The 27,262-nt window shown below is 43.1% G+C and overlaps 1 protein-coding gene across 8 annotated transcripts in view; it reads right to left on the bottom strand.

Annotated features, from left to right (window-relative positions):
* LOC126266769 (protein NDRG3) overlaps window positions 1-27,262 on the bottom strand; it is a 481,178-nt gene that overhangs the window by 148,739 nt on the left and 305,177 nt on the right. For 2 of the 8 annotated variants that reach the window (XM_049971292.1, XM_049971294.1), the window contains exon 1: window positions 20,518-20,618. The exons of the other annotated variants lie outside the window; for them this stretch is intronic. In XM_049971292.1, the coding sequence (XP_049827249.1) occupies window positions 20,518-20,570 (53 nt within the window). In that variant the 5' untranslated portion in view covers window positions 20,571-20,618. Of the gene's footprint in view, window positions 1-20,517; window positions 20,619-27,262 lie in introns of those variants that run through there. 8 annotated transcript variants of the gene reach the window in all.

The raw sequence follows: 27,262 nt of genomic DNA, 5'->3' as shown, positions 1-27,262 counted from the left end.
TGCTGTACGGCGGCGAGACGCAGAAAAGACTGAGGACGCTATTTCGGATCGCTTTCCTAACGGTCTACAATCATTTTGACTGTAGTAGTGCGCCGATACCGACTTTGTACGAAAGAATGACAAAATTTCTCGTGGGGGAGGGGGGGGGGGGAGGAGGGCGGGGGGAACAAACAGGTTGTTTCAAAATTCCTGTAACGAGCTTCTGCAGGTTGTAGAGGGGACTCAGGGGACAAAGATTTGATAAGGAATTCATATTGCTTGCGTATACGGTAAAGGTGGAATCACTTTTAAATCTCTTGCTTCACGGTACGCACACAGCAAGAACGGTGAACTCTGACCTGTGCACTCAACAGGAGCCCACGGTATAGCCAATGTTTCGAGTACTCGTCTACGGATTCTCCTGTACGCGGCTAGGGACGTCCTCCTCAAAGTCAAGAGAGCGGCGCGTTCATGGAGCACCACTGTCAACCCTCCTACGTACCAACGCACCAGTTTGTCGCAGCCGTTGTTGTAGTCAGTCCAAAGTGGTATGTGACGTCATAATTACAACAGTGACCAAAGACGGTGTCCTCCTCTCAGTTTTTGTGGCTACCGTGAAACGGAATATTTGAAAGCGATTCGATCTTCAAACTTATTTTATAACAAAACTGTACATTTCCGGAGATGGACTACTCATCAGAACTTCAGCTATTAAGTTGCACCTAGAAGCATGTAATAGGAATTGTGAAACACCCTGTATAGTAATTCCTAAAGCCATTATATTTCCAGTCGTGCTTGGCAGTGTTGATTCTGCACTTTAGTAGAATCGGAGATAACTACTGCTATCAATTCATAGGAATTCTGTAATGAGTTAAAAAACTGTATTCAGATTCCACAAGACAAGTACTCCATTGTGGCCGCCTATGGTTCTCGTGGTGATAACCATTTTGGTGGAAAAAGTCAGGCATTTACTCGTATTTAGTGTCCAGTTTCCATGACCGACAATGGCAAGGCAGGCAGGGAAAACAGGTGAAACCGGCGAGTATGCAGTCCTGCAGCCTTTTTCTGAACGTCCCAGGTAGAGGGTATAACTGGAAATGAAGATACTGCCTAGGAAACAATTTATGCCTTCACTGTCTCCGAATCCTTAAGCGAAAAGTCGGATAACACTGCTGGTTAGCTAAAAAGTACAAATACGATGTTTCTTGTTAGTGAAAAAAAAAAAAAAACAATCATTCCATGAAATTATATGCCATATGTGAAAATAATACGCCCAATTCTTCGCTTCAAACGCACGTTATACAACTACATTAAATTTTAAGAAGAAAGGCGATCTACTCAGCTAAGGCTCCAGCAGAAATCCTAGGACAGACCAGAAACCAAACCTTGAACTTTGGGATTTGTAGCCTGACACCCGCTGAAACACCAAGCCACAAATTTAAGCTAAAGTCAATCAGCAGGAAGGCTCAAAGGAAGAACGCTATTTATAAGAATATACATACAAAAATTAGTGTAAAAGATAAACGTAACACAATCCATTAATGTTTTAGGTATTTTTTAAAAAACATTTATTGTTAAATTACATGTTATCTGACGCTACAACATCTCGTTACGAAGTTTGCTTAACAGATATCTATGGTAACGCGTGTTACACAGTGATAGATCATTAAACTTCCCAAAATGGAATCAAGAAAAGACTTGTTCTCAGTACAGCTAAAAGAGTGTAACTATATTCTTGAAATTAACTATAAGGCCGTACTAAGATCCTTTCTCAAGGCGAGTGTTTCTCAGCTGCACACACAACCACACAATTCTCGCTGAATGAAGACAGTAATTCTGTTCTATTACTCAACTCAACTTTTGCTGCATGAACATGTGACTATTCAGCGCTTCAAATGCAGCAGGTAGGGGTGTTGGGAGACGGGGAGACGGAGGGGGGAAGAGAGAGAGAGAGAGAGAGAGAGAGAGAGAGAGAGAGAGAGAGAGAGTTAGGATGGCGGGGGGGGGGGGGGGGCAGGCACGGATGTGTAAGTTTTCCTGCACGCCCATAGAGTGTATGCTTGTAACGTATTAGAAAACACGCTATGATAAGGAACTACTTATTCATGGTGTTGTTAAGAACAGAATATGGTGACGAAGCATATAGGGCAACAAGTGATAGCACTAAGCTGCATTCTAATCGTTGTCCGTAGTTTCTCGAGGGCAAAATTTACTAGTGACAATTTCACGTGTGCAGAGAGACGAAAGAGACAATAGGGTGGCGAATTTACATTGTGTTTCGTTGATTTTTGTGATTAACACAGTGTCGGAAACAAAAAATATAACAACATGAATACCTTGATCAAAGGAAAAAAAAATCGTGCAAATGAAGAATTGTGTGGCTACTGGGTGCGTCTAATGTTTCCAGGACTTGCCACGCAGGGATGGCTGCATGGCATGTTCAGAGGTATTGCCACCTGGGGAAGTTGTAATCATGGGGTGAGGGGCATGGGAGCATCACACCGACAAATTGCACACACAGTTGGCTGTTCTGCAATTACTACAGAACGAGTGATGACGAAACGGACACGTGGGCAACAGTATGCGAAAATGAGTAAGCAGTGGTCTTATCAGAAGGACAGCGCTACGAAAAGACGGTAGGACTGTTAAACTGGTTCTGACGAACAGATTGAGGAGAAATGTGAAATCCTGGCTGCAGTTGCACGCAGAGTGTCGGCACAAACTTTAGGGAACAGTTACTCGGAAGTGATTAGTTGATTCGGGGGATGGCAACAGAGAGGTCATCGGTACCATAGGATTAGGGAAGGATGGCCGTGCCCTTTCAAATGAACCATCCCGGAATTTGCTTGAAGCGATTTAGGGAATCACGGAAAACCTAAATCAGGATGGCCGAACACGAGTTTGAACCGTCGACCTCCCGAATGCGAATCCAGTGTGCTAACCACTGCGCCACCTCGCTCGGTCGGAAGTGGTTGAGGTCTTCAGTTTCCACCTGCCTTGTAGTGCTGAAACCATACCACGGGCGACAGACACTTGCATGTAGTAGACCCGTTGTGTATTGTTTTGTGATGAGTCTCACTTCTGTACGTGGCGCTCCGGCCGACTCCAACGTGCCCGTAGACCACCTGATGAAAATGCCACTGGAAACAACGATTCTCGAGACCCGTACTTATACAACTGGAGTCGTGCTGTTGCATATAACAACATGGATGATTTGGTAATTGTTGAAGGGAAGCTGAATGCTCACCAGAGTACGGCAAGAACGGCAAAGCCTGTTGTTATACCGTTCATGACCAAGGTACCAAATGATATATTCCAGCTGGATAAAGCAAGACTTCATATGCAGTTCACATAACTAACGCGTAGAGGAATGTGTGGATCCAAGACCCTCCCGCCTGCTCCCCTGATTTGTAAACCATTTCTCGTGAAGCGAGGAACACTTTTACTTTCATACGAGCCTCCATTAGCAATCTCCAAGAACTAAGACAACACGCATTTCAAGAACGGCAAGAAATTCCTGAACATGACATTCGTAATTCCCGTGCTATTATGAATACTAGGGTGTAATGGTGCCCTTGGGGTTAACACTTCTGATACTGATGATAGACTTCTGTTCCGAAAAGAACGAATGTTTGATGATTTAATAACCGTTATGTGGTGTCCACTTTCACCAATGTGATTAAATATCAAACTGGTGCCGTAAGTGTAAGAGAAATGCCGTTGTTAACAATAAATCACGTGAACCTGCTTTTAAAACTGCCAAGCACCTGTTTCAGCAGCGGCTTGTGTTGTGAAGGCTGTGCTGCGCTCGCTGGCAGCTGCGGACGTACCATACAGAGCGCCGTCTCCACCGTCTGCCTGCAGCGGGCACCCTTCCCACATACCTGCGATGCCACAAAAGACGCATTGGCCGAGAAGGGATCTGCGCCTACCTGATCTTCAAAGGAATTTACTGGCCAGCCGTCTTTCCTCGAACCACCAATGCCGAGGGTGCTGTCCATAGATGTGCCGTTAAAATACCGTCTATTAATTAACTAAATAAGTGTACGCTGTTACGGCACAAGGCCACACACGCTGACTATTTTTCTAGATGGTCAAATTAGCTATATTAGACCGCACTGACTCAATGAAGACCAACAGACTCTCATCGTTGTGGGTCACCCAGTATGCTGGAAATACTGGATTCGGAAACTGCCTGCCTATCCTGATTTTCGTTGCCTAGAATTTGCGGGGAAACCAGTACGCGGGAAGGGGTTGGATTCAGATTCTGTCCGTCCATCCTGATTTTCGTTTCTTACGAGAGCATGCTGAAAAGTTATGCCTCCGAATTTTTTATCCGAAAAATCTTAAAGATTTTTAAATAAAACAAACGCTATTATCATTCTACATCTTTATTCTTCATGCCTACTCATTTGCAGTCCTCTGTCGCTAGAGCGCTCCGAATTGTAGCGTGTAACATGGCGGTGTGTAATGTAGCTATGTCGGGGCTTGAGAAACAGCTTGATGTAATCAAGATTCGCGTTCGAAGATTTCGTACTCACATGGAGCACCATGATACTACCAGACCACACGCGAGCACTGCGATGTCCACAACTATCCCACGGTGTGGGTTGACTGTCATCGTTCATCCTCCACACAGTCCCGATTTTGCCCCATCTGATATTCATCTGTGTCCAAAACTTAAAGAACACCTTCGTGGACTTGACTTGAGCGCCGCGAGTTGAGGAGAGGTTGAGGCTCCGTGAAAAAAGTCGAACGTTGTACAATTACAGTATCAATAAATTGGTCTGTATCTGGGAGTAATCTGTTCGTCGCCAGGTGAATACGTTGAGAAATAAATATATAGACAAGAATAATAAAGATATAGAATGTTACTATGTTTATTTTATTTTTTAAAACTTTAAGAATTTTCCATTAAAAATTCGAAGATATTTTGCAGAAGGCCCTTTTAAAATTTTCCTGTACCACTTCAGGTGAATTCCAGGTGGGAGCGAGGACAAGTACCCTCCCCCTCTCTTTCCTCATCATTGTTCATTTCTGCTTGCGCCCGCCTCTAATTACCACACGTCTACTTTTAACTATGGCTTTCCTTCCTGCTTTACTAAAAGGTAACTGCGCAAGGCCGGCTATGTAAAAAGTGAGTCCCTCGTCGAGGTCGTATCGCTTATCTGGTTTGTTAACAAGTTTGCTGTTTTATCTGCCATCTACAGTGTCGTATAATGTGTTGGGACACTTGCTCTTCGTGTTTTATGTTACAATTAACCAGATGGCGCAATTATCTATAATGAAGTGCCAGCTCACAAAAGTTGCATAAGTATTTAGGCAGACCTCGACAAGATTTTAAAGAGATGCAAAAATCGGCAACATGCTCTGAATGTTCAGAAATGTAAAACTATTAATTTTACAAAACGAAGAAACGTAGTATCTAATGAGTCACAACAGGAATCAACCAACTCATACAAATGCAGTATGTATCATACAAACACCTGGGTGTCACAGTTTGCAGGAATATGAAATGCGGGAATTACACGCACCCAGTCGTAGGTGGCAGACTTCAGTTGATTGGCAGGATACCTGGAAGCGGAATCAGTCTACTAAGGAGACTGCTTACAGAACATTCATCCAACCATCGCAGAATATTGTGTCAGTCTGATATTGTTCCTTGCAACATGTACGAACTGAAGGCTGGAACATTTTTAATTTTTACTTGAACATGAATGCTGTCAACTTTTGACTATTGCTTTCTCGCAATGTAACGTAATATGGCTTTTAAACTTTCATTCTGATGAGGACATCCTTAGAGGCGTCGAAGCCTAGGTCAGTGTATTAAACAACTATCTGCAACCGCTTGGCCGTGTTATTTCTCTGCTGAAACGTATATACGGTTGCTTAAAGACAGCTATGTTCAAAACTGTCAGTTATAGCTGAAGGAAATAGCAGATTTCGATTCATTAGAAGGATATGGAGAAGCTGCAGTTTGTTTACGAAAGCCACAAGTGCTTATACATCAGTTTTACGGCACATAATGAAAAACTGCGCAAGTTGTGTGGGAGACCACTTTGACTATCAAGAGACATCGAGTATATACAAGCGAGGGCGGTGTTAATGTCATGGTGGTTTCCTCGAATATGTGATATTCTAGGAATCCACCATGACTTCATCAGTATCAGTATTGAAAATACATGATGATGTGATCGGAAAATCAATAATTTTTCGATACTAATTTAATGAAGTTATGTATGCAGCACACGCATAGCATAAAGTAAACAAGGATTGTAATAGAAACTATATGCCATGTGCAGACCATAACGATAATAATACAGGTTACTGAAATCTGGTATTATAATTAAATATGTACACGCTACCTTGGAAAAGTGATTTAAGTACTGAAAGGACAAAGTTAAAAGTTTTAGGCAGAAACGGGTGGTTCAAAGGAACCTAACTTTTCATTACAAAGATGCCTTTGCTTGTAATAATAACACGTGACAGCAGCATGAAATACATCTAGGCTTCATATTTTTCTTTTGTTTGCAATACATACACTTTAATGTTTAAGTTTTTATCATTTTATACTTATTATGATTCATGTGAACATAGCGTAATTTGCAAATTTTCTCTTTCACCCTAAATAAGATTTTTGTTAAACAAAGGCTAAAAATACCAGTAAAAAGGGTAAATAGTATCTTGCGATATTTACCGTATAGATAGTTTTGTTCCCATAACATCGAGGTATGTATACAATTTTAGATATTGGTATCAATCTGATACAAGCACCGGCGGCTGCGCTGCCCTACCCACTGGTCACAGAGATCAGCGCCAGGCGGGGATTAGACAGCACCTTCAGTGTGAACATATTAACAGCCGATAGTCCGTCCCGATAGCTGAAAGGTCAGCGTGACGGACTGCCGTCCTCAGAGGCCCGGGTTTGATTCCCGGCTGGGTCGGGGATTTCCTCCTCTCAGGGACTGGGTGTTGTGTTGTCTTCATCATCATTTCATCCCCATCAGGCGCGCAGGTCGCCCAGTGTGGCGTCGAATGTAATGATACCTGCACCAAGGCGGCCGGAACCTGCCCCGTAAGGGGCCTCCCGGCCAATGACGCCAAACGCTCATTTCCATAACAGTCGCTAGATAAAACGTTTGATGCCGAATATATGTGACTCTTAAAAACGGCAAACAGCGGCCACACAAGAAAATATTCTTCACAGGACACCAAGCTGAAAGTATAAGGGTAGGAAATGGACAGCAAAATGCTTGTCGCAGAGAAGTCATGTTTTATATGTATGATGTATATGTAAAACAAGAGTGTCCTATAAATTTCACAGAAGCGACTAAGGGCTATATTTACAGACCGTAGTGGCCAGTTTATCCGCATTCTGTTTCTGTTTCCGCGCACATATACTCCACACAGAAACGTTCCATACATTTTCACAGCGCATATAAACGACACGTACGCACAACCGGGGGCAGAGAAAGTAAAGAAACTGCGTCGGTTAAAAAGTTAGCACGATCAACAGCAAAATGTGTACTCAATAGGCATTTTATACCTACAATGCTTGTAGGTTATACATAAGTCAAGTATTCTAGTACATCACAAAGAGCAGTGCAGTTGAAAGTAGTTTTAGCGATAAAAACCTCATAGTAGTTTCTTGCCATCCGTGCACCATGGAGTGAATGGATACATCGCTATACGTGCCTTAAAGTTTTCTAACGCAATTAACAATGTTTATACTTTCTCTACAAGTAATGTACGATTAGTGTCATAAATGACAGTACGTGTTATTTAAATTAATTTCGTAAAAAACACCCTCTTTTATGCGAATGTGTTCTTTGTATTCAACACTTCATTTGACACATATGGAAGTGTGTCGCCTTATACACGATTAATACTGGTAGGTTTGCTTGAAATTATGAGGAGACAAGCCACTCTAATTTCTTTTACCGCTAACGATTTACATTTTGTTGTTTTTCTCTGTGTGGAGCAGTCTTCCCACAAACACGTCACAAGCTTTGTGATCTGATGTTTTCTGCATGGTCATAACCGCATCACTAAGTGGGCTGCGCCTGTGAGTATACACTAACCGTTTTGCTTCCACATGTCAACACTTCAACATCTGACGTGCTACCCAGGGGAAAAATAAGCATTAATGGCTTGCTCTTGCCACTCGTGCTTGGAGATACCATCCAAAGTAAAAACATACGACTTAATAGCTGTAATGCAAGTGCTGATGTAATGTTGTTCGGTACGCCGTTCTCAGTTACCAACAGAAATGTCTGCACTTACAAATGCATTACACCCTGTATATATAAATTACTTTTGTTTAGTTATTTTATCACTCTGCTGTAGATGGCAACTACTACTGGTCCAGAGAGAGTGCTACTGGACACAGGGAGGGGTACATGAATAGTGTAGTCATTTAGTGTTTTTTATGTAATGAATGCCAGCAAAACAGCAACAAAACAGATGGATTCACCCACAATTTTTTTTCTGGAGAGTGGATAATATTGTGTGATAAATAAATTAGAATAATTTCACTCCCCCCGTTTCGACCATGGTGATCGGTAGGTTTTCCTCGGTAGACAGGTAAATGTTGGAACTGCAACCCCATTCCTAAATATTTCCCTCCGGTATTCCATCTACCACATTTCAGTCTACTTGGACAGCCAAGATTAAAGCCTGTGTCGGAAGTTTTTGAGTACACGTTTTTACATATATAAGTTTTCGGCCGCTGTCCCCAGCCACCAAAATTTAAGCACTTTGGATTGATTTGCAGACCTTAGATGGCGTTGTATTCCGACACAGAGAATGCTTGGTGACAATTAGAGTTGAGTATGGTGGAGCTTGAAGGCTAGCTCGATTAAACAGACTCGCTTAGAATGTATTACTACTGAGTGCGCAATGTTGCAAGCCTCGATGGGATTAGTGTTCAGTTTGTGCTGAGTCTGCGAGAAACATGCGATGCCTGACTAGACAACATCGAAGCGCGGATGGAGTGGCTGGCGCTTCGGCTACGACGAGCGGCGGAGAGGAAGAGCTCAGGTGTAGGAGTGAAGGCCTGGAGAGGCGCCGCACGCCGCCCGTCCCACTCCAGCCACGTCGCGCGTGGCCACACCGCGGCGGGAAGCGCCTCATCAGCGCGGCCGCTCTCGTTCACAGCGAGCGCCGCGCAGCTCCTGCACCACGTCTGGTAAGTTCCACAGCCGTACAGCGAAACCGAAGCAACACGAGTCCGGTGCCGCAATAACACTGGCCCAAGTTATATACTGTATCCACCCTCGTCAATAGCAGCATTCCGGTGGACAACGGCGTCCGGGGCAAATTTTGTAGCTAGGAATTAGGCCGCCTCTGTCAACCTACTGTTCCTGATCTGGCTCCACATCCCTCAACCATTGAAGACCACGCGTCAGAGATTCTCGCTACTGAGTGACGAACTGTGGCACACAATTCAAGCAGCTCGGCATAAGATAAAACCGTATCTGTCATCCACGCTTTCTTCGACTCGATGACCAGCTGGGTTGAAGCCGTTGTTTATGCCAGAGATGGCACTGAACTTAATTTCGCATCCTTCTTACTACGAAATCAGTAGCAAATGGGATCATGCATTCTTGCTACTATACTGAGTACAACAATAAATAAAATGTCATCATTTGTGATCCTTACGGTAACGCAATTTTAATGACCAGTAGAGTAATTACTTGGCAATTTTGAATATCTCTCAACAGAAACGACACCTTATACCAGATAAAGGTCACATTGAAGCGGGCCATGGCCTAATTTTAGAAGGCTTAGAGCTAGAGCTCCTACGTAATGGGCCGAATCGTCCTCCATGCTTTCCCCAACTCTGAGGATTCGGCAAGGTTTATCTAGTGGCTGGTTCACCTATTAACGAAACTTATTACAATACTTCGTATAAAGTATTTGGTGTTGCAGGCATGAGCTGTACAGAACAGTAATTAATGTGCATAGAGATACTCGGTATGCCCTCGTCATGTAACAGAAGAATTGAAATGTAATATTGGACGCCTATAGAAATGTAGGCTCAGGACTTGTCTGGTAGTTTCTAAATGTTAAATTCAATAACTCGGTACCAATGGCTTCAAATATTGGTGTTATGCAGTAACAACCTATGGCTATTTACTACTTTTGGCCCGTATTTAGGCATTTGCAACAATGTTTACTGTTTAATCATAAGTAGGTACTTTAAGCAGTTTTATTGTACTGAGGGGGAATTGTACGACGCATGAACTCAACCCTAGATGTACGTTCATGGGAGCATATTACACAACACTAACATTTTATGTTACTTTTTGGTAATTGCGTTAATTTAGTTCTCACCTAGCAGGGACGTCTGCGACTCCCCCATCTCAATCACCAACTACAAATTTTGTGTATCTGGAATTCACACTTTTGTTGAATGTCTTGATCATTAACAGAAAAATGAGACAGAAACTTTCTTGCTCATTGAGTTTTAGTAAAATCTTTAGTCTCTGAAATTATGTTACTTGTGCAGAATCCCTCACAATGACCAATTCGCTATTAAAAATCTCCATTATCACTCGTCCAAGAGTACCTATACAAGAAATGCGATTAAGTGTTATTCAGTTTGTGTGTGTATGTTCACGATAACGACGTATAAATTCATCACAATAAATATACCTCTCCACTTTGCCAGTTATGGAAATATCTCAGGAATCGAAATATTTTGAGACGAACTGCTCCAATATAGTTTTCAACTGGGGCAAGAAAGGAAAATGTGTACAGCTGGTTACATGTTTATAACTATTATGATTAACATATACTTGCAATTTATGCCCCATCTTTTTGTTGTTTTTTTTTTTTCGTTCGCGATGACATGGAAATCTAAATATACGAAAACCACTTTTGCAGTAGTTAGTGCAGCTGACAGCTCATCAGCCACACATATTTACGACGAATTCTTCAATACATTTAATTAGAAATCTCCACTCGCATGGTGACTCATATGTAAACACGTCTAAATGTCGTGTGCTTTGGGGAAAGCCCAGATCTTACGTAGAACGGTGACGTTGACGGAAGATTCGTTAAGGTATTGGTACCGCCACGCGCGGAGGCCTGCGGCGGCCTCACAAGGGCCTAACGAGCGGCTCTCCTCGCCTCTCCTCGTGCTCAAAAAGATAACATCTCCGCCACCGATCTCCTCCCCCCCAACCTCCCCCCCATCCCACACACACACACACACACACACACACACACACACACACACACACACACACACAAAAGCGCGCACCACCCAGCTCCGCACGGCTACAAACTCCGAATAGCAGACCCCAGCGGAAGCTATCTTTCCATTTGAATTCCATGTAACTTTTTTGATCACTGTACCACGTTTCGTGGCTATACTGAATAAATATGATATTCGACTTGCTATCAGCTCTCGCTGCTTTATGCAATATGTATAACCATTTTAAATACATCTTCTTCTTCTTTCACCACTAAAATCATATATTTATAAAAATCCACAATTGCTTTCGGACTTTAACCGCATTCAAGTGACACACATGTAAAAATTTTAATTGGTTTTGATAAACAATAACTATAACAGTTAAAGATGTCGATGTTGCCTCTAAAACAATTTTATGTGATTGAAACCCAGCCAAGCAATATTAATATTTTTGCATCTACATACATACTCCGCAAGCCACCTTATGAGGTGTGGCGCTGGGTACCTTTTCCACTACTATTTATTTCCTTTCATGTTCCCCTCGCGAACAGAGTGAGAGAAATACGACTATCTATATGGCTATGTTTTCTGAGGAATCAGTCTTCTAACTGTGCCAATCTTTTCATTTCAGAGTAGCACTTGCAACTACTTCCTCAGTTATCTGCTGGACGATGGATGTATCCCAACCTCTGTCTTCCTCTACAGTTTTTACCTTCTACAACTCCCTCAGTACCATGGAAGTTGTTCCCTAATATCGTAACAGATGTCCTATTATCCAGTCTGTCCATTTTTCTTGATAGTGTTTCTACGGAAAACTTCCACATTCCTCACCTTATTGGTCCACCTAGTTGTCAACATTCTTCTACAGCACCACATCTCAAGTGCTTCGACTCTCTTCTGTTCCGGTTTTCCCACAGTCCATGTTTCACTGCCATACAATGCTGTGCTCCAAACGTACATTCCCAGATATTTCTTTCTCAAATTGAGGCCAGCGTTTGATACTAATAGACTTCTCCTTAACAGAAACGCCAGTGCTAGTCTGCTTTTTATGTCCTCGTTGCTCCGTCCGTCATGGGTTATTTTGTTGCCTAGGTTGCAGAATTCCTTTCTTGATCCTCAATTACGATGTGAAGTTTCTCGCTGTTTCATTTCTGCTATTTCTTATTACTTTCGTCTTTCTGCGATGTACTTTCAATCCATATACTGTACTCAACAGACTGTTCATTTCATTCAATGGATCCTGTAATTCTTCTTCACCTTTGCCGAGGAAAGCAATGTCATCGGCGAATCTTACCATTGGTATCCATTCACCATGAAATTTAATCCTAGTCTTGAATGTTGTTCTTATTTGTGCCACTGCTTCTTCGATGTATAGATTGAACAGTAGGTGCAAAAGACTACATCGCTGTCTTACAGTCCGCAGCTCGTGGTCGTGCGGTAGCGTTCTCGCTTCCCACGCCCGTGTTCCCGGGTTCGATTCCCGGCGGTGTCAGGGAGTTTCTCTGCCTCGTGATGACTGGGTGTTGTGTAATGTCCTTAGGTTAGTTAGGTTTAAGTAGTTCTAAGTTCTAGGGGACTGATGACCATAGATGTTAAGTCCCATAGTGCTCAGGGCCCTGTCTTACACCCTTTTAATCGCATTTCCTTCTTGTTCTTCCATTCTTATTCCCTCTGTACAAGCCCTAATTTCTCTTAATCTTCGTGGTCCTTCCGCGAAATGTAGGTTGGCGGCAGTAGACTCATCTCGCAGTCGACTTCAAAGGCCGGTTCGCTAAATTTTCTCAGTAACGTTTCGCGGCAACAACGTCCTCTTCCCAACAGGGATTACTGTTTGAATTCACGATGCATTTCGTAAAACTCGAGTGCTGACCGAACCTACTGGTCGCAAAGTAGCAGCCCGCCTCTGAATTCCTTCGACGTCTTCCTTTAGTCCGACCTGGTGGGGATTCCAAACACTAGAGCAGTACTGAAGAATGGGTTGCACAAGTGCTTTACTAGCGGTCTCCTGTAGAGATGAACCACAGTGTATTAAATCTGTCCCAATAAACTAACTCCTTACTAACATCTACCAAAAAATTTTTCCAGTATTTATGCATACATCTGAATGTCAGCAATGGCTGTGTAGCTGATTACATGTAAGCTACGTACTTGATTGTTTTCCTGCTCAGCTTCATTGTACGTAGTAGCCACGGAGTAGTAGATTCAGTGCCATTATCACAACTGCAGATTCGTACCTCGCTACCCCCGATTAAGTCGCAAACTAATAAAGGATATGAAATACTACTACGAGTCTTCGATTAGCATTCAGTAGTACAATGTTAGTCTCGATCACTTTTATTTACATAAAAAAACACAACAATACGCATTTCGGCAGTGGCTACCATCAGAATACCGTTTGACAGGGACATTAATAGACAGAAGCCTAACGGGATACAGTACTTCGATGTCTTTTTTGAATGCTATTCTGATGACAGTAAAGGCCGAAAAACGTGAGTTGTACGGTGTATCAGAAACTTAAGTTGATCATTGTATTAATATGTAAAGTAGTTCGCCACATCGCTTGGTGTCTGAGTGGCGTCTGCCTCAAACAAATACGGGAAAGAATGACAGGCGTTTGCCACGTAGAAGTTTCATGTCAGCCGCGTGAGCACTTTCGGAAGTAACTGTTGGTACAACAGTGGGAAGTAGTGGTGGAGATTCGGTTTAGCTTCGCGGCCAGGTATGCACATCGCTTTGTGAGGAAATTGTAGTTCAGTATTCGTTATGTTCCGGACAGCGTATTTCCTTACCTCATGATAACAAACTTCACTGATTTTTTTTGTTTCTTTTACGGTAAATATGATTACAGTGCAGCACAATCCAACTATGTACTCTTCCTCGAGCACCGAGCAAGGTGGCACAGTGGTTAGCACACTGAACTCGCATTCGGGAGGACGACGGTTCAATCCCGCTTCGGGTCACCCTGATTTATGATTTCCGTGATTTCCCTAGATCACTTCTGGCAAATGCCGGGATGGTTCCTTTGAACGGACACGGCCGATTTCCTTCCCCGTCCTTTCCTAATCCGAGCTTGTGCTCCGTCTCTAATGACCTCGTTTTCGAAAGGACGATAAACACTAATTTTTTCTTCCTCCTCCTCCTCCTCCTCCTCCTCCTCCTCCTCCTCCTCCTCGAGGAACTTCCCAACAGTTTGGATTACGACTGTGTAGGGTCACACAATTGTTCCTCTATAGATTATCTACAAAAAAAAGAAGAAGAAGAAGGGTTCAAATGGCTCTGAGCACTATGCGACTCAACTGCTGTGGTCATTAGTCCCCTAGAACTTAGAACTACTTAAACCTAACTAACCTAAGGACATCACACACATCCATACCCGAGGCAGGATTCCAACCTGCGGCCGTAGCGATCGTGCGGTTCCAGACTGTAGCGCCTAGAACCGCTCGGCCACCCTGGCCGGCGAAGGAGAATGGTAAGAGAGTAACATAACAGACGGTGACTGCCAACAACAGCCATTGTCCCTTGCGCAGTAACAAGCCAAGGACTCCCCTGGAGCAGCTCCGCGTCCCTGGTGGAACAGATTTGCACTAGTTACGGGCCTCTGCCTCCATCACGAACGCAATTACTTCACGACGGGCAGCCGCTCTACCTGGCTAGTATATCTCAGGACTCCGTTGCATAACCGGCGCTCCTCAGTCTAGATCCCATCTGTAGGCCAATAATGACAAAAGGCAGACTTCCCTTTGCTATTCCAATCCTCAACTTCCTTTACCACTTTTGATAACCAAAGGCTCTTAGCAATAATCATGGGATAGGGGGAGACCTGGATGATATTTCTCAAAGCTGAAAGAACTCTTCTTTGCTTCCCTACTAACTATGTCATTGTACTACAGAAACCAAGGAAACAGAAACCAAGGAAACAAGCAGGACAGAATGACGGACGATCTTCTTCCCAACGGCCGGCGGATTTCCATACATTTATTTCCGTGCTTGCAACAGATCACACGCATCGCAACTACTGTTGGTAGAAACGTTATACCCGCCTAACACTAACAGAAGTTGATGGAACAGACCTGTGCTAAAGAACGCTGCTTTCAGTCATTTAGCGCAGACTTCTCACCACGTTCAAATAATACACAGCTCTACGAGTTTTGACAAAAACCTCATTCGAGAGAACTTCATTTCTCTCTTTTCTGTTTAAACTGCTTTGTGCTTCCAGCACATCTGAGGGGAAATAAACGAAAATTTCGTCCCTTTCACCCGTTTGTTGAAACTTCACTTCTTAATAGAATTTTCAAATTGTTTGCATCATGTATCTAATTCGCTTTTTTTAAAATTTAGTTGTTATTGTAGTTTACTTTTTCATCTTTCAAGAGGTCCGTGTGAAAAGTTTTTTCTTCTTTACTGCAGCTGTATGTGAGTCCAAGAGTCAATCTTGTGATCAACACGAAGTTCGACGTTCTTATTTATACTATGGAAGATTTACTTACTGGATGACGTCAACAAAATGTATAAGACTTATTTGTGCACGAGTCATCCATAGAAATTATTATTTAAGTAATGATGTTTATTTAAAAATTGGGCTATTTCGACAATATTTCAAAATAAAATACGTTGTGAATGACTGACTATCTTTGAATTACCCTACAGTCACCATGTATAAAATAATTCTTACATGAAATCAGATGTAGGGCACGCTCTGGCCCTAAAAGCGATCGAGCACTGTCGCTTCACTTAATGCAGACCCACAAGTGTGTGTTACATTGCGCGCGTATCCAACTGACTTGTCACTCCTCATGAGTTTCCCCGTACGCTCAAGCACAGACTCTTGAGAGGTTATCTGGTGGGATCACACTCTCCGTTACGTAATACTTCCATTCAGTAGCGTCCGTTAGAGCACCAGCTGCTGTGTTTATTGCTGCCAAGGCCAGCTGACAGAAAGCAGTTATACGGTTAACTGCGAGATAATATAACGATAATGTCTGACTGTCTCCCTTCCCCCCCCCCCCCCCCCCCCCCCCGTCCGCCCGCCTTCATTTCCCCCGTGGTCTTCCTTGTCTAGATACGTCGTAGTTGTTACTTTGTCTGAGATATGACTTGCGAGAATATGACGAACAACTTCGCGCCATTCAAGTACTCACATGTATCCATATTCTGATGGACGTTCACCACATTCGTCAGATGCTCAGGCACACGACAGATTTCCGCTGGAAACTAGGTGGCAGTGTTTGCAAGTCATGGAGTACAAACAAACGCGGCTTTCGGCCAGTACTTACCGCCTCCTTTTGTTCTACAAGTTTAAGCACTCACACGCCGACACCAGTGGTTCCCGAGCTTCCTGCTACCATTAACGCTAAACGACATCACTTGTCAGCCAACATAATCAGCAAAATTCTGCATCTAACTGAACTAGAATACTGTTGTTCTGATGTTACTGAATAATATTTAGTTAATGTGAAAATGAATGAAATTCACATGCTATTGCACCATTTTTTTAATTACTGAGAACAAGTTGTTCAGTGAGACGGTTTGTACTGCTTCTTCTTAACCAAAGGTATCTTTTTCTACTCCCTCACGTGTCTCCTGTTGCATTCTCTAAGTGATAAAAAAAAAGTAGATCAAGTGCAATAAATTCACCATTTGGGCAGAAAAATAACTGACGTTTCTATCGAATATGAGTACAGTGTGCTAAAGACTCCGCCAATTACCTCGGAAACCACTTGGAAAAGTAAGTCATCGATGCAGTGGTGGTGGTGGTGGTGGTGGTGGTGGTAAATTCCAATGGAATCTAACTGCTGAGGTCATCGGTTCCTAGGCTTACACACTACTTAATCTAACTCAGACTAACTTAGCCGGCCTTTGTGGCCGAGCGGTTCTAGGCGCTACAGTCTGGAACCGCGCGACCGCCACGTCCGCAGGTTCGAATCCTGCCTCGGGAATGGATGTGTGTGATGTCCTTAGGTTAGTTCGGTTTAAGTAATTTTAAGTTATAGGGGACTGATGACCTCAGAAGTAAAATCCCATAGTGCTCAGAACCATTTGAACCATTTTCAGACTAACTTACGCTAAGGACAACACAGAAACCCATGCCCGAGAGAGGAGTCGAACCTCCGATGTGGGGAGCAGCGCGAACCGTGGCAAGGCGACTTTCACCACGCGGCCAACGATTACCATTCCATCTTACCACCCGAAAGACGATGTGTATACCTGACACGAACAGTCGGGTGTCAGTTATCAAAGAACAACTCAGCATTCAAAGACCGATTTGTGGGACAGTGTTTTACGACGCGTGGAACAGCAGACGATACGTTTAACTCGCAAAAGGAATATGTATAACTGGAGATGTACTCGTATTTCTAACATAGCATCATTACAAACTGATCATTCTCGACAGTGGATTCTGCGCCTTTAGAGACGACGTTTTCGTGTTGCTCACGTGGTCTAAATCCACTATAAACATGAGACCAACAATGACTACCCAATTGCGTTCTGCATTGTAAAATGATGGGAAAGGCTTATTGATTTCAGGAAGCAGCCACATGCTGTCACATACAATAAAAAAACAACACAGGACAGGGAAGCCACAACCACAAACAGAAGACTTCTAGCCTAGTGTCATGGCCGCTATCCTAACAATTCCCCACTTTAAGCCAGTTCAGAAAAGACTGAGGAACAGGATGCTAATACCACAGCTTTTGATGTGTCGAAGCTACTGGTGTTTGTTATCCTAACAATTCCCCACTTTAAGCCAGTTCAGAAAAGACTGAGGAACAGGATGCTAATACCACAGCTTTTGATGTGTCGAAGCTACTGGTGTTTGTTATGCGACGTATGATCTGAACGCATCGAAAGTCATAAGTCATGAAAAATACTTGTCGGTGATGATGTATTTCGCTTTTAGAATTACGGCGTACCACATCGGAAGAAATGCGTCGTACAGATTATATACAAAAACAAGTCAGATAGCAATATTTTATACTGCAGTCACCTTCAAATGAAGGGAAGAAGGTTAGCATTTAAAATTCCTTCAAAAACGGGGTTGTTACAGATAGAAAGTCAACTTGGATGGTACAACAGTGATGAGAATCGTTGAGCTCGTTGATGGAACCATCTTGGAAATGTAAATGGCAAAGGGTACTGCCCATTATAGCACGTTTCTTTCCGTTCCAATCACAGGATCAGTGATTGTCTTAAATGCCTCTGCTAACGCTAAAATTAGTCTACCCTTGTCTAAGCGGTCGCTAGGGAAAGATACGTTTGGGGTCGTAGTATATTATTAAATTCGTCACTTAACACTTTGAGTATGATTGGTTTCTGCTTGAAACCATCATTGTATCTTTTGTTCTTGGGGAGGGGGGGGGGGGGGGGGGGCAAGTACGGAAGTGTCACTCCGTTTCGCATGAAACCAGTGATACCATTGCAAGACAGAGACATCTAGTGGTACCCTGAGGTACTTCCACCAATGTACTGCACCGCAGCATTCACTTACAACATTCAAAGCAATAGTCGGACAGTCGACGCGGAGATCGAGCTACGTGATTGTAGGAGGGTGTTACATGATGTCTTTCTTTTTTTTATATAGTGAGATCATACACAGTGGACGTAAGTATACTTAAGTTATTGTAACGTACATTTGAGTTTTTACTACTGCATCTACGAGTAGTTTCGAATTGAAACCACAGGGGCAGTATGTACTTTCGACGCAAATTTATTAAATTTTGCAACAATTTTTGCTTGTTATTTAGGATTATAGTTTGTTTTAGGCATTGAGAGTTGAGGGAAGTTTCGGGTGTGGGATTGTATCTAGGAAACATGCGTAACTGCTTTCAAATATTATCTCATGAAACGATGGGTGGCTGAAAACTGTATGTCCCAGTGGTTCCAAAGTGAAATCATTTCCTTAAAACGATTGATTGTTTATGTTTTGCCAATTTCTTCCTGTACACTATGAGAATACAGTTAAATTCTGTGAAAAATGTGGAAATGATATTCGTTAGTGAAACAACCTCGCTAAATCGATTAATTTTTCACTTTCTGCAAATTTCTTCTTTTATTTGGTGCTTACTATTTTGCAAAAAAACTTTAATTTTGCCTTTGTGGGCTAGTTGCCGTGTGCTTTCAAGCGTCTGCTAGTTCAGGGGGACATTCTCGCATGGGTGAAAGATGCTTGTGATCACAGATGCTGCCCTTCTTTGTTTATCAGTATCGCCTTATGGTCTTATGGGTCACTGCTCTTGTGGACCGATTGCATTTTTCAAGTATCGTAGCAACAGATCGAAGTCTGCCACCTGCTTTGACTACGACTGTGCTATGTAATCATGCCACTTCACGTCCCTCGAAATTGTCACACCAGCTAATGATGTAAGTTCACTGATTCCACTTGTGACTCACCGATAATGTAGTAATAGGATACTACTTTTTTTCGTTTTGTGGACTGCGCAAATTTACATTCATTAATGTTTAAAATAATTGGCAACCTTTGCGCCCAAATATTAAGAACTGACAGGTAGTGTGTGCAGTTTTTTACCGAAACAATTTTAAGAACATCATGGAAAAGCTAAACAAGGATAAAAAAAATATGGTAGCGCTATTTCCAGTTTATGTCCAATTCTATTCAAAAAATGATTAATACTGAATTAAAGGCGAAAGAAATGGTAGTATTCGACAATCTGTATATTCCACACATTATACACACTTGACAATATTCTTAATTCTTATTAAATTTTCTTAGCTGGAGACGATAGGAACTTTGAAAGACACTAAGCGCAAAATCCGAACGACATATGTTAATGAACGTAGTGCAGCAGCGAAAGTTGCTGACTAGCGGGAGGGGCTACACTATGGCGGAAGGCAGAGATGTGTCGCACGGTAGTGAGTAGAATCTTTGCTGTTCGTGAAAGCGGGAGCACGCGTGGAGGATAAAAACAAACTGACGAGTTCGAAGGTTAGGTGCCCTTCATTACGTGAGAAACAGCTGACGTATTTGCGACAGAGAGCTGCCATCGACATTTACCGAGGCAGCGGCGAGATGTGAAAGGGAGAAAGGTGTAGATTGGGTGAGAGGAAACTAAGAAAGAAGTACACACAATATTTTCACCACGAGTGGTGTTAGCTGCCGTACCACACGCCGCAGCGAGTCCACAAAGAATTTTATTGCTGGAAGCGGACTGAAGGGAGTGGGAAGCGAATCGATGACAGGTAGATGGACCACTGAGGCGGCGACCGGCAGATACTTCCGGAGGCTGCGGCCGAGGTGAGGTCAGCAGCCAGGCGGCACAGCAGGGAGGTGCCAGCGGGCTCGTCCTGCCGCTGACCGCTGCTGACATGTGCTCCGCACTTACCTGCGCAGCGCGGTGCCCACCTGACGCAGCAGGCGCCGCAGGTAGCCGGCCATGCTGGCCCACCGCGCCGCGCCACACCGGCTGGGTATCGACCCAGGCCGTTCTGCGACACACAGAGGGCGCGCGAGAGCTAGCGCGGCCGGCGCCGCGCTGCGGCCGCACCGACAAACACGAATTCACCCCGACAGATAGCGCAACCTCCTCGTGACCTCGAAACCCCATTTCTCCTGGCAGATCTTTTAACTTCCTAAGCCATATAATTTTTATTTTTATTTATTTTGTTTTGTTTTTATGTTTTCGACTGTTCCTATTCGGAACTGAAGCTGATCATTATACAATGCTCCAAATCAATATCCAACACAGTATTCTTTTTTTTTAGGGTTATAGCCCCTCGTTACGAAACATACATCAGTGCAAATTCAATCAGCTGGACCCCAGAGAAACCTTGTGGCCACGTATCGCACTCTAGTCTCCTTTTGAAACACGTGGCACCAGAGTCGCGTACAAATTTACAAAGAACTTGGTATTATGAGCCCACCTATCAGTATGATGAGAGTGTTACACAGTCGTCATATCCTCCCTTCAGTCAAGATGGTCGACGACTGTTGTAACTGGTCCCTAACCCTGGGTACTGGCACAGCTACAGAGATGATGTCCGAGCTGGCCTCACACATGTTGTATTGGGAACAGATCTAAGGATATAGAACGCGAAAATCACGCACACAGTTCATAACGACACGTGCAATATGTGGACGAGCATTGTCCTGTTAAAATAAAAATGGCGCCATGATACTGCCACATATGAGGCTAAACGTGGAGATGCAGGCTGCCTGTGACGTAGCCATCCCTAATGACTGCCAGCCAATGTGAATTCATAACCAATGGCTCTCCACACCATGACGACAGGCGTAACATCACTGTGCACCTCCAAAACATTTGAAGAATGGGACTTACTTGCCGCCCCCCCCCCCCCCCCCCAATGTCGCAGTCATACCAGCCGACGATAGTCATCCGCAGTAGTGCAGAACCCCGATTCATCTCGACACAATGCGACACCATTAATCAGCTGTCCATTCTTTCCGGTGCAGCATTATTTTAAAAGCAGTCATTTGTGTTGCTGTGTCAGTGCCGGTAATTCTGTTAAGTCTGGCTGCTGCTAGTCCCCGACGAGTGGTGCAGAAAGTCCATTACATGTTCTCGGATGACAAGGATAGATGTGTAGGGATTACGATGAGCATGGTGCACATTACGGCGATCCTGCCTTGTTGTGGTCGGACTTTGTCGACCAGAAACTTGACGGCAAATATGCCTGTTTCCCATGCAGTCCAGCATCGGAGCATTGCCACATCGGAATGTGCTACAAATCTGCTTATAGCACGATTCGACCAGCCAGCCCAATGAACAACCTCAATAAGGCCTCTTTCAAAGTCTTTTAGCTGCTGATGACCGTCTGAAATGAGTACGTGTTCTTCACAGTTATCACCCAAGATCTGACCCGGTTCACACCCTACCAAGCATGGTAAAAACTCTAATCACGAGCAAGACTAATGCACTCTGGTGGCTATTCTGCCTTCACAGAGAATTACAGCTCTCACCATTTACATACCTGCCGATACTATGTGCATTTACAAAGTTAACGTTGACATCGGACCATGTCCTCTGGGTATTTCACGTTTTCTGTCAGGCAGCGTAGCTACAGCGATTTGTAATTGGCATAGTACACTTGAATTACTCAGTATAGTGAAAGTAATAACAGACGACTAGTACTAGTTTTTTAGCTACAGCTCTAACAACGAATAAGTTAACTCTGCAATGTTTACTAGCACATGCGTTCATGAAAGGGTGTACAAATAAAGACTAGTCCCATACAGCGCACACAAACACACACACACACACACACGTGTAATCAGTAATGTCACTACAGTCGTTTGTCGTGCAAAACGAGCACTTTGTCTGCAGCTGTGCCCATTGACCGGCCAAGTGGACACAACGGATCTCCGGAGGCAGCACACAATGCGTTCCCTGGCCTGGCTGTCGCATGCTCCCGGACAAAGACGCATGTCCCCTGGGCCGTGAAATATCGGCAGCGTCCGATCAGCTGCAGGTAGCCCAGCTGCCACTGCTGCCCTCCGAGCAGTCACGCCACGAAATAACCACCATACAGGGGTATTCCAGATAAAATGTTTCATTTATGTATCGGTAACTTTCAAAATAATTAGTGAAAGGAATACTTATTTAGATAGGTAAACGTTGCTTTCTGCGTACTAAAGTGCATAGTTTATTTATTACGAAATATGTATTTATTTTATTTATTTATGCATTTATTTTACCTGGCAAGATTAGGGCCTTCAGGCCCTCTCTTACACCTAACCAGGCATACTCAGGTTGAACGAGTTACAGTTTCTACTTAACATTAAGGACATATAGCCTATGATGCTGTATTGATGTTAAAGAAAAAAATAGATATTATAACAGTAGTATAATGATAATTATAACAATAAAAAATAATTATAACAATCAATAATAATAATAATAATAATAATAATAATAATAATAATAATAATAATAATAGTAATAATAATAATAATAATGACTATGTATATGAAAGTAAACATACTTTTCTTTTCTGAATGTCAGTCCCATTGTTAGTTGGGAATTTTCTCGTTATGTTCTTGCAGCTTGTGAGTTATTCTCATCGAGCAGAGACATAAGACGATAGAATGGGGTGAAAGAGATATATAAGAGGTAGATAGGTTAGAGGAAGAGAAATAGAACGGTAAAATTCGAAGCTGTGATGGAGAGGAGAAAGAAAGAGATGGGAGGGGCACAAGAATGGTGGTTATACCGTCCCTAATATGTAAGCTTTGAGTTCCCTCTTGAATGTTGAGTAGTTCTGGATAAGACGCAGATCACAGGGGAGCGCGTTCCATAGTCGTATGGCTGAGATGGAGAATGACACGGAGAAAGATTTTGTGTTATGTAAAGGTACAGCCAAGATGATAGACGTATCCGATCTGGTGTTGCGATTGTGGAATTCCCATTCCCATTCTGCGACTATGCACTGACGTCAGCTACTTGCGACACTTGAGCATTTGTTCCGGGCCAAAACTCGAACCCCGATTATCTTGCTAGCGGTAACCACTTCGGGTATGGAAGTGCGCCTCCAGGACCGGTCCAAACTCCCATGTGTTACGTAGTCACAACACTTATGCTCGCGCAATATGTGGTTCGCACACGGGGAGACAAACATTATATAGTCATATCAGCCAGTGAAGGCATGGACACGTCATTGATGGTTACAATGTGTATTCACTGAGGTGACAGAAGTCATGAGGTAGCAATAAGCACATATGCAGATGGCGACAGTATCGCGTACAAAAGGTAAAAAGGGCATTGCATTGGCGGAGCTGTCGTTTTTTACTCGGGTGTTTCATGTGAAAAGGTTTCCGACCTGATTGGCCGCAACATGGGAATTAATAGAGTTTGAAGCTAAATTGTAGTTGGAGCTAGACGCTTGGGACATTCCATTTCGGAAATCGTTAGGCAATTCAGTATTCCGAAATCCACAGTGTCAAGAGAGTGCCGAGATCACGAACTTTCAGACATTACCTCTCACCACGGACAACACAGCGGCCGGCGGCCTTCAGCAACAGACAAGCTAAGCTGCCTGAAATAACTGCCGAAATCAATGTGGCACGTATCATTTACGTATCCGTTACGATAGTGCGGCGAAATTTGGCGTTAATGGGCAATGACAGTAGACGACCGATGCGAGTGTCTTTGCTAGCAGCACGTCATCGCCTGCAGCGCCTCTCCTGGGCTCGTTACCATATTATATACGTTAAATTTATTCACAGTTGCGAATATGGATTAACCATCAGCTGTATAAGGGAATAACGACAGTGAAAATTTGTGCCGCACCGGGACTCGAACCCAGATTTACTGCTTATCGCAAGCGGTCGCCTTACAACGTGGCTATCCGAGCACGACTCACGGCCAGGCGCAAACTTCCATTTGTCGTTAACAATGTATCCACAACATGTACTCGTACATCCATTATGTATATTCCTGAACGGGGGGAGACATTTTACGAAAGTCGCTTGCATGTCCAAAGGAAGCTCGCATCGTAAATTGGAATAAAACAGGCACTGCAATATAGTATTGGATGGACCCTAGACGACTGGCAAACCGTGGCATTGTCGGATGAGTCTCAATTTCAGTAGGAAAGAGCTGGTGGTAGGACTGGAGCGTAGTGCAGACCCCACGAAGCCATAGACCCAAGTTGTCAACAAGGAACTGTGCAAGCTGGTGATGGGTCCATAATGATGTGGCTTGTGTTTACATGGAATGCAATGGACTGGGTCCTCTGGTTCAACTGAATCGATCACTGACTGTAAATGGTTATTTTCGGCTACATGGAGACCATTTGCAGCCATTCATGGACTTAATGTTCCCAAACAACGATAGAACTTTTTGTGGACGACAGTGCACCAAATCACCTGGCGACTGTTGTTCACCATTGGTTCGTAGGACATTCTAGACAGTTCGAGTAAACGATCTGGCTACCCAGATCGTCCGATGTGAAACACATCGATGTTATAGAGAGTATGTAATCGAGAGGTCAGTTCCTGTACCGGCGATAATTTCGCAATTACGGGTGGCTATAGAGGCCGCATGGCCCAATATTTGTGCAGGGGACTTGAAACGACTTGTTGAGACGATGCCACGTCGAGATACTGCACTGTGTCGGGGAAAAGGAGGTCCAACACAATATTTGGAATTATATCAGTTTACAGTGTCTGTATAATCACAATACTATGTCCTTCAGCTTTTACTTTGCAGAGAGTTACAGCAACGACTTATAATTTTTTTTATCAGCTTAAATCAAATTTCTATCAATTTCAGTTAAGCAGCTGGAAACGGTGGATATAATCTTCCTGGCTAAGATTCATGTTTTTCTTTTTTTGGAGGCAGGGGTAGGGGAGAGGGCTACGCGGCCGATTGACTACTGGTGTCGTGCTATTGCGCGACACTGCTCCGCCCTACACAGCCCGGCAAATATACAAATAGTTGCGTCACTTCAAATGGGAACATCCGCAGCACAGTGAGGACTTGGCTCAACTTGACTGCCACCTGTTCGTGCACAGAAGAGGGACACGATACTGACACGGGCAGCCTGCAGAATTCTATGCAGAAGCGATCTGTCATCTCGCGATAATTTATGACAAATGCTTAAATCTAAATGGTAACTTTGTAGAGAAGCAATTCAAATGTACAGTTTCAAGATTTTTCCCATAAATGTGACGTAACTAATACATTATTTTATTTCTAGAGTAACAAAGCGTAGTTTTCTCGGACTGTAGCGTATCGATTCGTGGTTGTTATTGACTCCAGTAGCAAATTTCAGTATCTTCTGGCGATATTATTCCGTGTTTGTAATATTGTAAAATTAAACTGTTGATTTTAGACGATAGAATGGAGCGTTGGCTTAATTCATGGGTTCATGAGTTTATGAATTCAGAATCCTTTTGTAGAAGCCAGAAAATATTTCAAATGAAACCTATGAATCCTCTTGAGGAATGACGTCAGATTCATGCGTGGAATTATTGTTCGAAACAACGTCACTTTATCATTTTTGGTGCTGGTGTCATGATGAATACTCAAAACGCGACACACAGGCTCCGACTGTTCTCGCGTTCTCAGTAACATACTAGTGTGAAACAGGACTCTCAGCATACGCAGCTGCAAAGACAAAATACCGCAGTAGAATGGATGCTCAACTCGACATGCGTCTTCAGCTCTCTTCTATCAAGGCGGATATTAAATAACTGGTCAAAAATAAAAACAACATCATACCTTCCATTAAATGGAAACAAGTTTACCAATTTACAATGGAATCAATACAGTGTTGTTTTGTGTACTGTATTAGTGTGCGGATACTGCAGAAATCAATAGTGTATACAGTAACTTTTTTGTTGCACTTTTATTAAATGATTCTAATTAAAGTATCAACATAAAACTAGATTTTGCTTATTTTAGGGCTGTATACAATATTCAGCATTTCAAAAGCGTTCAGTAGTCAAACAAGTTTGAGAACGAGTGCTTTAAGTGAAAGTGGAATCGCATCAAGTGATGCTGTGGGGATTAATAATGAATTAGATTAGGAAATGAGACACTAAAAGTTGTAGACGGGTTTTGCTATTTGGGCTGCAAAATAAATGATGATTCCCGAAATATAGAGGATATAAAATGCAGACTGGCTACAGCAACGAAGACATTTCTGAAAAAGAGAAATTTGTTAACATCGAATATGAATTTAGGTGTTAGAAAGTCTTTTCTGTAGATATTTGTACGGAGTGTAGCCTTGTACGAAAGTGAAACATGGACGATAGGCAGTTCAGACAAGAAGAGAAGAGAAGCTGTTGAAATGTAGTTCTATAGAAGAATGCTAAGGATTAAGAAGGGTATCGTGTAATTAGTGAGGAGGTACTGAATCGAATCGGCCTCAAAGGAAATTGGAAATTTTTGGCACAGTTTTGTAAAGAAAGGAACGCATAATGGGAGACATTATGAGGCATCAACGAATCATCTGTTTGATAGTGGAGCGAAATGTGAGTGTGAGATGCGAGAGGGGAGGGTTACAAACAGCAGAGGAAGATCAAGAAACGAATACAGTAACCAGGTTCAAACGTATGTAAGTTGCCATAGTCATTCAAAGATGGAGAGGCTTTGCGCAGGTATTGAC

The sequence above is a fragment of the Schistocerca gregaria genome, chromosome 4, assembly GCF_023897955.1.
Source record: "Schistocerca gregaria isolate iqSchGreg1 chromosome 4, iqSchGreg1.2, whole genome shotgun sequence".
Classification (NCBI taxonomy): Eukaryota; Metazoa; Arthropoda; class Insecta; order Orthoptera; family Acrididae; genus Schistocerca; species Schistocerca gregaria.
The sequence above is the reverse complement of the archived record's forward strand: the minus strand, read 5'-3'. Positions and strand labels throughout refer to the sequence as shown.